This window comes from Perissodus microlepis, chromosome 12 (assembly GCF_051167445.1).
Source record: "Perissodus microlepis isolate ML-2025 ecotype Zambia chromosome 12, ASM5116744v1, whole genome shotgun sequence".
Lineage (NCBI taxonomy): Eukaryota > Metazoa > Chordata > Actinopteri > Cichliformes > Cichlidae > Perissodus > Perissodus microlepis.
Window position 1 is genome coordinate 13,624,533 of NC_140472.1, and position 12,193 is coordinate 13,636,725.

The following is a 12,193-nucleotide window of genomic DNA, read 5'->3' on the forward strand; positions in this document are numbered from 1 at the left end:
TTGGGTATTTTGTACTGGCACACTGAGGTGTGAGAGGAGCTGGTCGGACTGGTTAGCAACGCAGCGAACAAGCTCCAATTGAAAAATGAAATTTGGTGGTCAGAGAAGGAATTCTCTCACCCACACATGAAGTCTGAACTTGTGTGCCAGACCAAAACACATCTTTCTTAACACTTGCAAGAACAACTACCTTTATTTCAGACTTTTCTTTGAAGCAAAATGTGATTGTCTTAGCGGCGTTCCCATGCTTTTGTTCTAACACAGTCATCAGACATATCCTGTCAGCTGGATAAACCACAGCCAGCTTCAAGTCACTGAGCCTAAATGGTGACCAAGCTGCTCTGCTGGTATTGATTTGAAGTTGAAATGGGTTGCAGAGGTCATTGTCTTCAATTAAGCCCCACCACACTAGTAAATCACACTAGAATTGACCTTTGACCTTCTTTAGCTTTTGTGCCTTTGCTTTGGCCCCTTTAACCAGCTACCACATCAGCATAACTCAAGACCCAAATTGTCTACATTTAAGTTTGATTTTTCACATTACAAAAGACAAAAAAGACATGTCTGATAAATAATTGATAATAATTTAATGTGCACGGTAATTTTTTTTTATATCATACACCTTGATATTTTTACAGTGTGGTTAAAAAGTAAGTATGAGTACAAAGCAAAGTCAAAGACTTGGATTTGAGCCAACTTCAAGCTAAAATGTAATTAAAGAAAACAAACTGTAGACGATTAAAACACTTTACAGCATGTCAGCACTGTCTGCTTACCTTTTATTGTTCCGGCCACACCCCCACCCCCACTTTTAAAAAGTCTACCTTTCTAGTTTGTTGGAAACCGTATACGTTAGAATGCGTGTCATATGATCACGCATTCTCTTCTCTGGCCTTTTTGTAACGATCACGGAAAATCTCCTTGTTCTGGGAAATTATACTCAAAAGTAAATTCAGAAAATTCACACTGCCTTTTAATTTTAGCGTCTACTTTAGGGGTGAAGGCTCTGTGATCTTAGTGTTTTATGGTATATAGAGTTTACTAAAGCATTTAGACAGCATTATGCAAGTCACACAAGGATTTAGAAGAGCTTTATTTTGAAATACGCATAACTGAAAACGACCCAGCTGTTCAAAATTGGAGTGCAGGAATAGCTTAAGGTTACTTTCTGTGACATAAGTAACTGTGTAACAAGCCAGAGATATCGATTTTTTACAGTAACTTTTTAAAGACTCTGCGTCAGTTCGACCTTTTAATGTTTTTTGTCGGGCCTTTTCCGATCATGCGAAACAGCTCAGCAGTTAAACGTATTGCAAACTAGTTTGAAATTTATTACAGCATGCATATGTGCTGAGAGAGTTTTATGCCTGTACGTGTGTCTCTGTGTGTGCCTGTGTAGCCTATAGCCTGCAGGAAGTGCATCAGATGTGGTGCGGCCCGAGGCGAAGGACAGAGAAAGCCCTGCGGTGTTTGCGCAGCAGCAATCGGATCTTATCGTCGTCAGAGTCGGGGTCTAGAGGCTTGTTGTACTCCTCGTCCTCCACCTCATTCTCCGAGGCCTCTCCGGCCGGCCCCGAGTGGTTGGTCTGTGTGGAGCTGGGCTCAGAGGCGCTCTTCTTCCTCCACTTGGTGCGTCGGTTCTGAAACCAAACCTGAAAACACACAACGCACGGGGGAGTTGTCATCTAACTCCTGTAGACCGGAGCCCTGCAGCTTATCGAGTATTCTTTTAAGCATTGTGTTACATGAAAAGGTATGGGAAAATAATCTGTGTCCCCATTTCTGCTTGAGGGTGAGTATGTGCTGCTATATGATCTGCAGATTTCTATCGCTGCACTTGAATTTACACACGACATGTATGCTTTTTTATATGTGGCAGCTTTCAAAACAAGACAACACTACTGGGTATAAAAAATAAATATACCACAAGGAATATATATCAGTGGAACTGTCGAACACACACAAAAATAAAAATCTTATTTACACTCATCTCAAATGTAAGCAGATGGCGACGTTACCTTGACTTGTGATTCAGTCATTCCCAGAGAATAAGCCAGTCTCGCTCTCTCTGGCCCTGCCAAATACTTTGTCTGCTCAAAAGTTTTCTCCAGAGCAAATATCTGATGTCCACTAAATGTCGGTCTGGTGTGTTTTTTCCTGCTGGACATCTCCCCAAGAGGACCACTACCTGAAAAAAATAAAAACACATTACATGAAACTGATGTATGACACAGGACTGAATGTTTCTGCCTGAAATGCCACAGCATTTTGGCTCATTGCTCAGGAAAAAAAAATGAGCACATGTATATTTCCCTCATAGACTGCATGTATTTGTTGTTTATACACTGAACCGAAGTAAAATGTCTCCATTTGTGAATTAAATGAAACATAATTTTTCAATCATCTACATAATTAAATGAAATCTTTTGAATGAATATTTGACATGTTTATTAAATAAATTGTTTTTAAAAGATCTGTTTGTATTTTCCTTTAGTCTGCACAACTTCTAATTAACAACAGATAGTTACATTTTAATAAATGGATTTTCAACGTTTTAATACAAAAAGAGAGAAAAAGCTTTAGTCATATCAAAAATCTAACCTCGAGTCTGAACTCAACAGATAACAACTTTATAACAGATTTGATTCTGAAATTTGTGTATTTACTGGATAATGTTTCCATTTTTAAAGTGGAAGATCAGAGTGCGATGACAGTGCTGAGGAGCTGCTGCTGCTGAGCCCGCTCTGCAGTATTTAGACTCACTGTTGGTGCACTGCTGCCTCCCTCCTCTCCACTCACAGCTGCTTTCTGCCCAGCAGTTTACACTGCGACTCTTCATCGGGCACTCGGAGCCGGGTTTGGAGAAGCCGCCCAGTGAGGAATTGTAGTCTCGATTGTAGTACATGGAAGTGCTGGTGACAGAGGGGCTGAACCCCCCCATGCTGGAGTATCCGGGCAGCAGGGTGGCGGTGCCCGAGGAGCCCACCCCGACCATGGAGCGGCTCAGGATGTCACTGATGCCATGAGGCGTCCCTGGCTGCAGCTGGCTGTTCAGGCCCGGGCTGAGCTTGTAGAAGGAGTTGGGCATTGAGTACTGGCACACTGGTGCCTTGATGTCTGAGGGGAACTGGTTGAGGCTGTTGTTAAACAGGAAAGACCCCTGGATGTTTGGATCCATGGGAAGTCTGGTAACTCTTCCTCTAGGTCTTATCAACACATCCAATGAGCTCCAAGTAGAAAAAGATATTTGGTGGCCAAAGAAGGAGCTCTCTCACCAGCAGATGAGGTCGGAGTTTGGTACCACACCCTCCGTCTCCAGATAGTCAAACAATTAGGAACCCGAGCAGCAAAGTCTCTGATCTTTGTCAAAGTTGCCACCACATCCGAAAAATAAACTTCACTCGCACATTTGATTTCTTCTTATCCACAGCTTGGCATGTGATAGCTCCATATCTGAAGTCTCCTGCGAGTCCTCTGGACACGGATTTTAGTGTTCTCCGAAAGACATATGCCTCCCGCTGGCTCCCTCCTCAGAAATCATAAATAAGCAGTATCTGGAAATGGAGTGGCACCTTGATAAAGATAGGCCACATTAGAATGCAGCTTGGGATTGGCCTGGGTCTCGCAGCATTAATGCCATTCTATTGGCTCCTCGGTGAAAGCCAAGCCTTTTATTGGAAGGCAGCAGATTAATAGTGTTTTGAACAGGTGGAGTGGGAACAAGTTGATTTTTTGATGGCCTGCCATGTGTGAGTGCAGCTGGAGTAAAGAGGAGGAGTGGAGGAAGGGTTCCCCTGTTTCCTAGTTTGATAGCAGAACAGTCCAGTTTTGTATATAGAAAATGTTAAATGTTTGTTGTATATTATATAATTATAAAATGAAAAACTAAACATAAAGACTTGGTTTACAGATAGACATTCTTATATCTATGATGTGTGAGGATTTGGTCTATCATTATTTATTTTCCTCTTTCCTATTCCTATTTATAAATCTATTTACCTCCACCGAGGCATTATCAGAAAGGTGATCAATCTAAGCACCACCCTTAGTCAAATATATACTCACTGGCCACTTCATTAAGTACACCTCTACAACTGCTGGTTAATACAAATATCTAACAGCCAGTTACAAGGCAGCAACTCAGTGAACTGAAGCATGTAGATGCGAGTAAGACAACCTGTTCAAAGCAAGTATCGAAATGGAGAAGAAAGATGATTTACATGAGTTTTAAGGCTTTTGAGGCTGGTTCTGAGGGAGTCTCTTCCTGTTAAAATGCCATTTTTCCTTCCCACAGTCACCAAGTGCTAGCTCGTAGGTAGGTTGTTTTATTCTTGGGGTTTTCTCTGTATTATCGTGAGGTCTTTATAAAGCACCTAGAGGCAACTGTTTTTGTGATTTGGTGCCATAGAAATGAAACGGATTGAACTGAATTGCCATTATAAGATTCTGCTGAGACATTTGGAGGGTAGGGTCAGAATTTGGCATGAAAACAAAATGAAACCATGGATCCATCCTGGCTTCTTGTTGTTGGTAGGATATTTTCTTGGTTTTGAACCCCTTAGTGCCAAGTGACATGATTTAAACTCCACAGCCTACCTGAGTGTTGTTATTCACAACATTTGTTCCTTTATAACCACAGTACACACATGTTCTGGTGGGTGTCACAGAGCTCAAATAATCTCAAACTGGTTTCTTGAACATGAAAATGAGTTCACTGTACTCACTTGGCCCCCGTAGTCACCAGATCTTATTTTAATAGAACGCCTTTGACATGTGGTGGAACAGGAGCTTTGCGTCAAGGATGCACAGAAACTATGTTGCTGCAGATTTGACAGTGTGGGCCAAAATCTCTGAAGAACATTTTTAGCACCTTGTTGAATTAGGACACTGAGAATTAAGGGAGGAAAAAAATGCAGTAAAGTTGCTCCGGTGGCCCAGCATCTTACAGAGTTTTACTTTAATTTGTCGCACATCTATATCTTTAATCTCTTTAAACAAAATGTGTCTTACACAGAGTTGTGAGGCAAAGGACATTGGTTAAATGAAATGCCATTTGGTCACAATATTCACTGGCAAAATCTCATTTCTTATTTTATTTATCAGTGTAATAATGTGCCATGTAATCCACTCTGTTTTTGCACATTAACAAACTATTCAGGAGGACAGGCAACTGTGTCATTTAACTATGTGGCATAAAAAAAAACCCCATCAGATTTTATAATCATGCAAATGAATTGTTGTGATTTATATTAGAGTTATTCTGTGGACTTGTTTCTGGGAAACAGCAGCAGCACAGTGGCTGCTTTGAAAAGAGTTAATGACTCAGGCAGACCTTGGTTTCTGTGTTGCAATGGCTTTAGCACAATTTCCTCACCCATTATCATGTAGGTTAAACATGTCCCGTGGGAGGACTATTTCCGGCCTCATATCTGGACTTTTCTTTTTCGTGTTTCTTGGAATTTCTTTAACTATTTGATTACAGTTTAATAATAAACCTTTATGTAAACTTACAGATATCAGGTTATGACTTTTATTATTTGTATTTTTTTGTTTTTTAAAAAAGTACTCAAATGCTTTAAGTGCATGACATATGGAAAGTATTGCATTCTTAACCCAAAAGGCGCAAAATACAAGTTTAATGACATAAATAGTGTACACAACACGCTCTTCTCATTTTACAATCAGTTTTACACGTTGGAACACATCGCTGCTTTTACGTGCAGTCTATCAGTGACGAAATGTTGGGATTTTCTTGGGAAAAGGGGGAGAGCTGGTAAATTTCCGAACGTCATGATCTCACAGCTGTTACAAGCTATAATTTCGTCCTGTCACGGGACCTGAGCAGCCAATCATAGCGCCTGTAGAGGGCGACACATCCGCTTTAGAGATTAATCACAACCAGCCAGAGATGTGTAATGAAGCGACACGTGCTTTCATTGCAGGCATGTCTAGATTCCCTTGAAGTTCACACTCACAGTCATTCCGGAAAATAATATGTTGGATATGGTGAAAAATTTCCATGATGCAAATCAAGATAATTTAATTGGTATTTAATGTGTTTAATGGGAAGGAGGCTGCACTGCATTTCTGATAGAAACAGCAGTGAGTGCAGCATGTTAAGTGAAGAAAACCATACTGAAAAATCTTTTTGAGACAGTGATACAGGACCAAACACATTCTTATTCGCCATGAACATTGTCTTGTGTCCTAAGCCACAAAATAATTACAGATAATGAAAATGAAACTAGTTGCATGTGAGCAGAATTCACACAAATCATAATGTGTCTGTGTGCTTTTTTGTTTGAACTTTTACTCCAAAGGTCAGTACCTAAAAAGAAATCACGAGACAAACAGTAATCTATGGGGGAAAAACAAAACAAAAACTACCCTGGTCTTTTTTTTTCGGGGGGGATTTTAGGTGAATTTCCAAAGTATGGCTCCTCCCTCACTCCCGTCCGTCCCACTTCTTTAACTTGTCATGCTGGAATTGTTTCTGTTTCCAAACCACATGTGCTCCAGACCAACACACAGACGTGATCACATCTTCTATTCAGACGCATATGAGAAATATTACTTATCTCTTCAGGATGGTGAAGAAGAGCAACAACACGAACTCCGGTAAGTCCTCATAGAGAATTTGATGCATAAAAAGCAACAAGAAAAAGTTGTAATTGATTTTACTAAATGAAAGAGCAATACAAATTCAATTTCACATGTTAGTAGTTTTGTGTGTAAAAGATATTTTCTAAACTGTTCATTAAGAAATATTTTATGGCTGCGGCACCACTGCAGATAAGAGAGGGAGAACAGAAAGTTTATATTTTACAGGAAATGGTCTGCTTGTTACTGATGAAGGTATACACAATAACTGTGTGAGTCACACCTGCAAGATAAATCTTTGAAACTGCCTAGCAGACGAAGCTGACTGTAACTCACCTTTGACAGATAGATGAGGCAACTTGTAGAGTTCACTTTAAGCTTAAGGTTACTAAGCGTGGATGAAACTTCATGTACTTGTCAAAAGTGAACACTCTTGAACTACTGTATTAGTTACATTAACATGATTTATAGTATAATTACTAATACATAGATCAAATATTAACAAATAAAATTTCACAAGAATGTTTTGTTAAAGTAAATGATCACACTCACACAGTTTGAATCTGACTGATGATAGATCATAGAACCTGTTAATTAACCATTAAATGCAAGTATATTGTTACAATAGTGATTTTCATTTACTAAACCATGTTCTGCCTGTAAAATAATTTGTTGTGTTTGTGTTTTTATTCTTTGTAGTTCTCCAGTCAGAGGTGTCACACAGATGCAGTCTGCTCTGTCTCGGTCCTCTGAACTTCCACCGTCAGGCTGTGGGAGAAAAGATCTGCCTGAGTCATGGAGATCGACTTGCAGACAAGACTGAGGCCACGTTCAAGAATGGGCTGGTGTTCAGCAGCCGTCCAGTGAGAGTCCAGGAGAGGATTCGTCTGAGAGTGCAGAGGGATTCATTCATCTGGGGTGGGGCTCTGCGTGTGGGCTTTACCAACGTGCCACCCTCAGCCAGATCTCTACCTCTGCCCTGCATGGCCATTCCCAACCTCACTGACAAGCCTGGACACTGGGCTGTTCCACTGGATGAATCTGTTTGTGAAGCAGGTTCAGAGCTGGAGTTTTGGGTTTCTCGTGGTGGCAGCATATACGTAGCTGTCAACAACAGGCGGTGTAAGAAGCTAACAGGAGTGAACCTCAGCCAGCCTCTGTGGGCCATGATAGACATCTACGGACAGACGTGCTCCATTTTACTCCTAGGCAAGTTCACTAGAACCACAGTTATATTTGCCTTACAGCAGCTTTTCTTGGTGTCCAAAGGCACAGCATGCTCTGACAGTGATAAATGTTGTCTGAATGCCTATTAAAACATTTTTTTCTCTTTGCTGCAGGTTCAGAGAAACGTAAGCTGTTTTGCACTAGAAGATCGTGTCCTCCACCTGACTCCCTCACTTCACTTGCTGGTTCAGTTTCTGATGTTTCAGACTTCACTGATGATGACTGCATCTCCTGTCTTGACGCAGAAGTCCCAACAGGTAATAAGAGTCCCTTTAAACATTGCTGATTTCAGTTGCACATTTCTGACCACAGAGTGTGGTCTCATTTCCTGATGTCACATTTTTCTAATTTGGGATCTCTCTCTTCTGCTCACAGATATAACCTGTGCGGTGTGCATGGTGAAAGAGGCCAGAATCACACTGCCGTGTGGCCACCGGTGTTTATGTAAACACTGCAACTCCAGAGTTTTTCAGGAGTTTGGCACCTGCCCACTGTGTCGACACAAGATCAGAGCTCCATCGGCAGAGGAGCTGGTCTGAGCTCCGAGACAGAAGCCAGAAATCACCAAAGAGAAGTTACAAAGTGACTGTAACAGTGAAAATACTGCACTAAATGCAAAATACGCTGCTATTTATATATTATTTATAATGATAACTTTGTCTGTACAGTGTACTTTTCTACCTCGATGCAAATCTTAAAGCAGTGTTGTATTTTTGTCTAAAAATTGTAATGTGTTGATGGTAAAAACGATAAACTCTACTATGTTTTAAGGGTTAAAAAAACCCCTCAAAACCAATATTTTTCAATGAAGCGTGTTTAGGAAAAGAAGCATCTGTCTACACCTCATGTCTCTACAGTCAGGAATGAGCGGACGTGAAAATAAATGTTGGTTTTCAGATAAGAGCAGACTGTGTGGCTGATAATAGAAAAACTACACTCCCAAATCACTGATCAGGTCATATTGTGGTCACCAAACATAACCATAGCAATCTTAATTTAACACAAACACATTTTTTACCTTTTAATTCACAAACATGTGTTTATATAATTCTTTAAATGTGAAAGTAAATTAACCTAGTTCCATCATTACTTGATTTTTACATATTTCAATATTTATAAAATGTTTCATCAAACTAAAAATAAATAATCAGAGTGAATTATTACATAAAAGTGGTCAAAATAAACTGAAACAGCAAAGATTTGTTTGCACTTTGTCCTTGAAGGCCAAAATTAACACAATCAGACATGTTTGTGCTGCCTTTGAGTTTTTGTTCAGTACTTAAAGTTGGTGTTTATGAGTAAACACTAACAATATTAATTCAATCTGTGAACAGAAAACGTAACAACAGTAAGACCTTTGGTGTGAGCAGAAATGGGCAGTAACGCATTTAAGGTAACGTGCTTTCAAGTAATGAGTAAAGCAAGGGATTACTATTGCAAAAAAAGTAATTAGATTACTGTTACTTTCCTGTAAACACGCTGCGTTACTAAACTGTGATTTTGTTCGCGGGAGTGTCTCGTGACAATGACGTACGAGCGTGCGACGCCCGTGGCAACAACAGATGTGTGTTGATCGGCAATGGATAATGTGGAGTGTGGGAGACAGTACGGCCATCCAGCGTTTAAAGCGTGGACGTACTGACCTTACTTTGAGTTTGATTCCGTAAAAAGTGACAAAAACATTAGCTTCCGCTGTACACACTGCGTGGGAACAGGAATGTGAAATTCACAGAGAAACCCCGGCATCCCCCCACTGACATGACCGCTGCGGCACCAGGCAAACCTCCGCCTGCTCCACTCCTGCTAAACAGGTGAAAATAGACTCAAGAGCGACAGGACTTAGTGCCACTGAATCTTTGATTTTATTTGTTTTTTGCTGTGTTTTACTTGCATCTATTTAAAAGAATGAATATAAACACAAAACAATAATTGTATTTTATATGCTGGAATATGCAGAAAGTAGGTTAAAAAAAATGTCTCCAAGTCAAAGACTTGCATGTATAATTTTTGCTTAATGCAATATGCATAAAGTTAAAAGATTAAAACTAATAAAACAATTTTTAAAAGAGACTTTTTCACTTGATTCAATTTTATATGATGGATTATGCAGAATAAATAGAATTGGGATAAAATGTCTATTGCTTTATTAGATATTCAAGTTGTGTATCATGTTTTTAAAAAGTAACTAAGTAATAAAGTAAATAATTACTTTTGAAAATAAGTAACCAGTAAAGTAACAGGATTACTTTCAGTAGTCACTAATTAGTAACTAATTACTATTTTCATGTAACTTGACCAACACTGGTCTTTAGTAGAGATGGCACGATACCACTTTTTTATGTCCGATACCGATATTATAAATTTGGATATCTGCCGATACCGATATGAATCCGATATAGTGTGTTTTTTAATCAATAAAACGTTTTTTTAATATCTTGCTGCATTTTGTATAAGTTCATACTCAAGTTTAAATAAATAACAACACTAAAGCTATTCTGTTATACCTGTATGTAAAAAATACACTGCGCCCAAAATATTTCATAGTTCAGCAAAACTGATCAGTCTAATAAACTTAAACCTACTCCATCCTCCCTATTCTGGTATTTTAAAGAGTACTTAGCAGAAATATTAAGCAACCTAACTAATAGGGTTGCAAACTCCCAGCAAAAGAAAATAGGGAACCACCCTCCACCTCATGATGCTTAATCGATGTAATCAAATTTAATTTGATGCAGGGGAAAATGCACAGAAATAAATTATTTTTCAAGAATAATTAAATAGATTCAACATCTTTCTTCAACAGAATTGCAGACTGCACAGATGGTATCTTCCCAAAGGAAAAAGTAGTATAGCTTACTAGGGTATATAGTTACTATATACAGTAATGGACTTCTATATATTTTACATCAGATTAAAACTTTGGGTGTAAGAGTCAGATAATTATTTATTAAAAGCTAGACATTTTAAATGAGAATAAGAAAGAAAAGTATGTCTTTGTGCCCCCTTTTCCCTGTTCATGCCCTATCGGCCCCCCTGGCTAAACTTTGCTAGATCCGCCCCTGCACAGTTACCGGCTACGTAGAAAAAGATCCTGGTGTAGAAAGTAATATTAAATAAATTCTAACAACAGCTTATCAAGGTTAAACGTGCTGCTGTTGTTCAGCCGCTGGTTTCCTCTTTCTGGCGCGAAGTGGGCCAAAAACTAAGAAGAGAGACGGACTCCCGACAGAAAAGCCGATCAGCTGATAATTGATCAGTTTCACGATTGAAGTAGCAGCAGGAGAGAGAGAGAGAGAGGCAGTCGCTCCATATATCGGTTGTTAAGCTTAACATGGGAATGCTTTACAAACATTCAGAGATGAACTTACACACTTGCTTTACTTCTCTCTGGGATAACTTCCTCGGAGATGAAATGCTGGTTTGGTGGCGAGGCTACAAATACACACAGCTGCTCTATCACGTGATGCATACTGCTGCTACGTGCTACGGTTATGAGCCGAGTTACGCCGTGTAGCAAGTTTTGTGAGGTGCTTTTTTGATATTTAATGGATCGGATTACATTTTTTATTTCTCGCCGATATCCGATCCAGTAATTTGGGTCAGTATCGGACCGATACCGATACGTAATATCGGATCGGTCCATCTCTAGTCTTTAGGTTTCCTGATGTCTTCATTTAGCTGATATTGGCGCTCCAACACACCCAACTAGATGACCATAAATGTTGGTATGTCCACTGTAACAAAGAGCTCAAAAAAGCCCCAAATTCAGGACTCCGAACTCTTGGAAAAATTCCAAATTCAAAAACTTTAAATCCAGACGATGGTCGTTTCAATCATTTTGTGGATTCAAACCATTCAGGAGGAGCAGAAGATACCTGAAATCCAAAAAACTGGCAAAAGATCTACAACATGTATAAAATAGAGGAAAAGTTCAAACTTGAATTCAAAAGGAAAAAAAAGCAAATTAGAACGACAGCAGCAATATGTCACTACTGAAAGAACAACACAGGAAATAGGAGAAGCCACAGAGGTGGTACAGATGATTAAATAATTAAAATAATTTTCTCAAACCAAGGTGGAGAAACTGACGACACTAACAAGGGTGCAAAGAACATTGGAATAAAAAAATAAAAGAGGAAATGACTAATAATCAAATCACCAAATTATGTTATTGTTCACATCAGGTAATTTTCCAAACTTTGGTGCCTCCCTCTGTCCCTCCCCATTCCCTTTACTGGTGATGCTGGGCGTCTGTTCATACTTCACGTACTTCATCATTCAAAGGTAGTTAACACTCATGACTTGATGACTCTCAACCTCATCATCCATCAGGACTCGCATGACAAGATTTATTTGCACCTTCAAG

At 39.4% G+C, this 12,193-nt stretch overlaps 2 protein-coding genes across 2 annotated transcripts; one reads left to right on the top strand and one right to left on the bottom strand.

Annotated features, from left to right (window-relative positions):
* Positions 1 to 597: 597 nt before the first annotated feature.
* On the bottom strand, positions 598 to 3,492 carry nkx6-3 (NK6 homeobox 3). Its single transcript, XM_084945256.1, has 3 exons — positions 2,764 to 3,492; positions 2,019 to 2,188; positions 598 to 1,652 (listed from the first exon to the last, which is right to left on the bottom strand). The coding sequence occupies exons 1-3, from the start codon at positions 3,176 to 3,178 to the stop codon at positions 1,422 to 1,424; spliced, it is 816 nt and encodes a 271-aa protein (XP_084801382.1). The 5' UTR covers positions 3,179 to 3,492; the 3' UTR covers positions 598 to 1,421.
* Positions 3,493 to 6,527: 3,035 nt separating this feature from the next.
* On the top strand, positions 6,528 to 8,896 carry LOC146375925 (E3 ubiquitin-protein ligase NEURL3-like). Its single transcript, XM_084947095.1, has 4 exons — positions 6,528 to 6,618; positions 7,300 to 7,809; positions 7,941 to 8,084; positions 8,203 to 8,896. Exons 1-4 carry the CDS (start codon positions 6,561 to 6,563, stop codon positions 8,364 to 8,366), a joined length of 876 nt encoding a protein of 291 aa, XP_084803221.1. The 5' UTR covers positions 6,528 to 6,560; the 3' UTR covers positions 8,367 to 8,896.
* The last annotated feature ends 3,297 nt before the right edge of the window (positions 8,897 to 12,193 follow it).

Excerpts from the sequence above, each read along its gene's own strand:
- nkx6-3 (XM_084945256.1), bottom strand. The coding sequence starts at position 3,178 with ATGGATCCAAACATCCAGGGGTCTTTCCTGTTTAACAACAGCCTCAAC. Across the intron at positions 2,189-2,763 it reads GAGGCAGCAGTGCACCAACA|GTAGTGGTCCTCTTGGGGAG; the intron begins GTGAGTCTAAAT and ends TATTTTTTTCAG. Across the intron at positions 1,653-2,018 it reads TGACTGAATCACAAGTCAAG|GTTTGGTTTCAGAACCGACG; the intron begins GTAACGTCGCCA and ends GTGTGTTTTCAG.
- LOC146375925 (XM_084947095.1), top strand. The coding sequence starts at position 6,561 with ATGAGAAATATTACTTATCTCTTCAGGATGGTGAAGAAGAGCAACAAC. Across the intron at positions 6,619-7,299 it reads GAGCAACAACACGAACTCCG|TTCTCCAGTCAGAGGTGTCA; the intron begins GTAAGTCCTCAT and ends TATTCTTTGTAG. Across the intron at positions 8,085-8,202 it reads TGACGCAGAAGTCCCAACAG|ATATAACCTGTGCGGTGTGC; the intron begins GTAATAAGAGTC and ends TTCTGCTCACAG.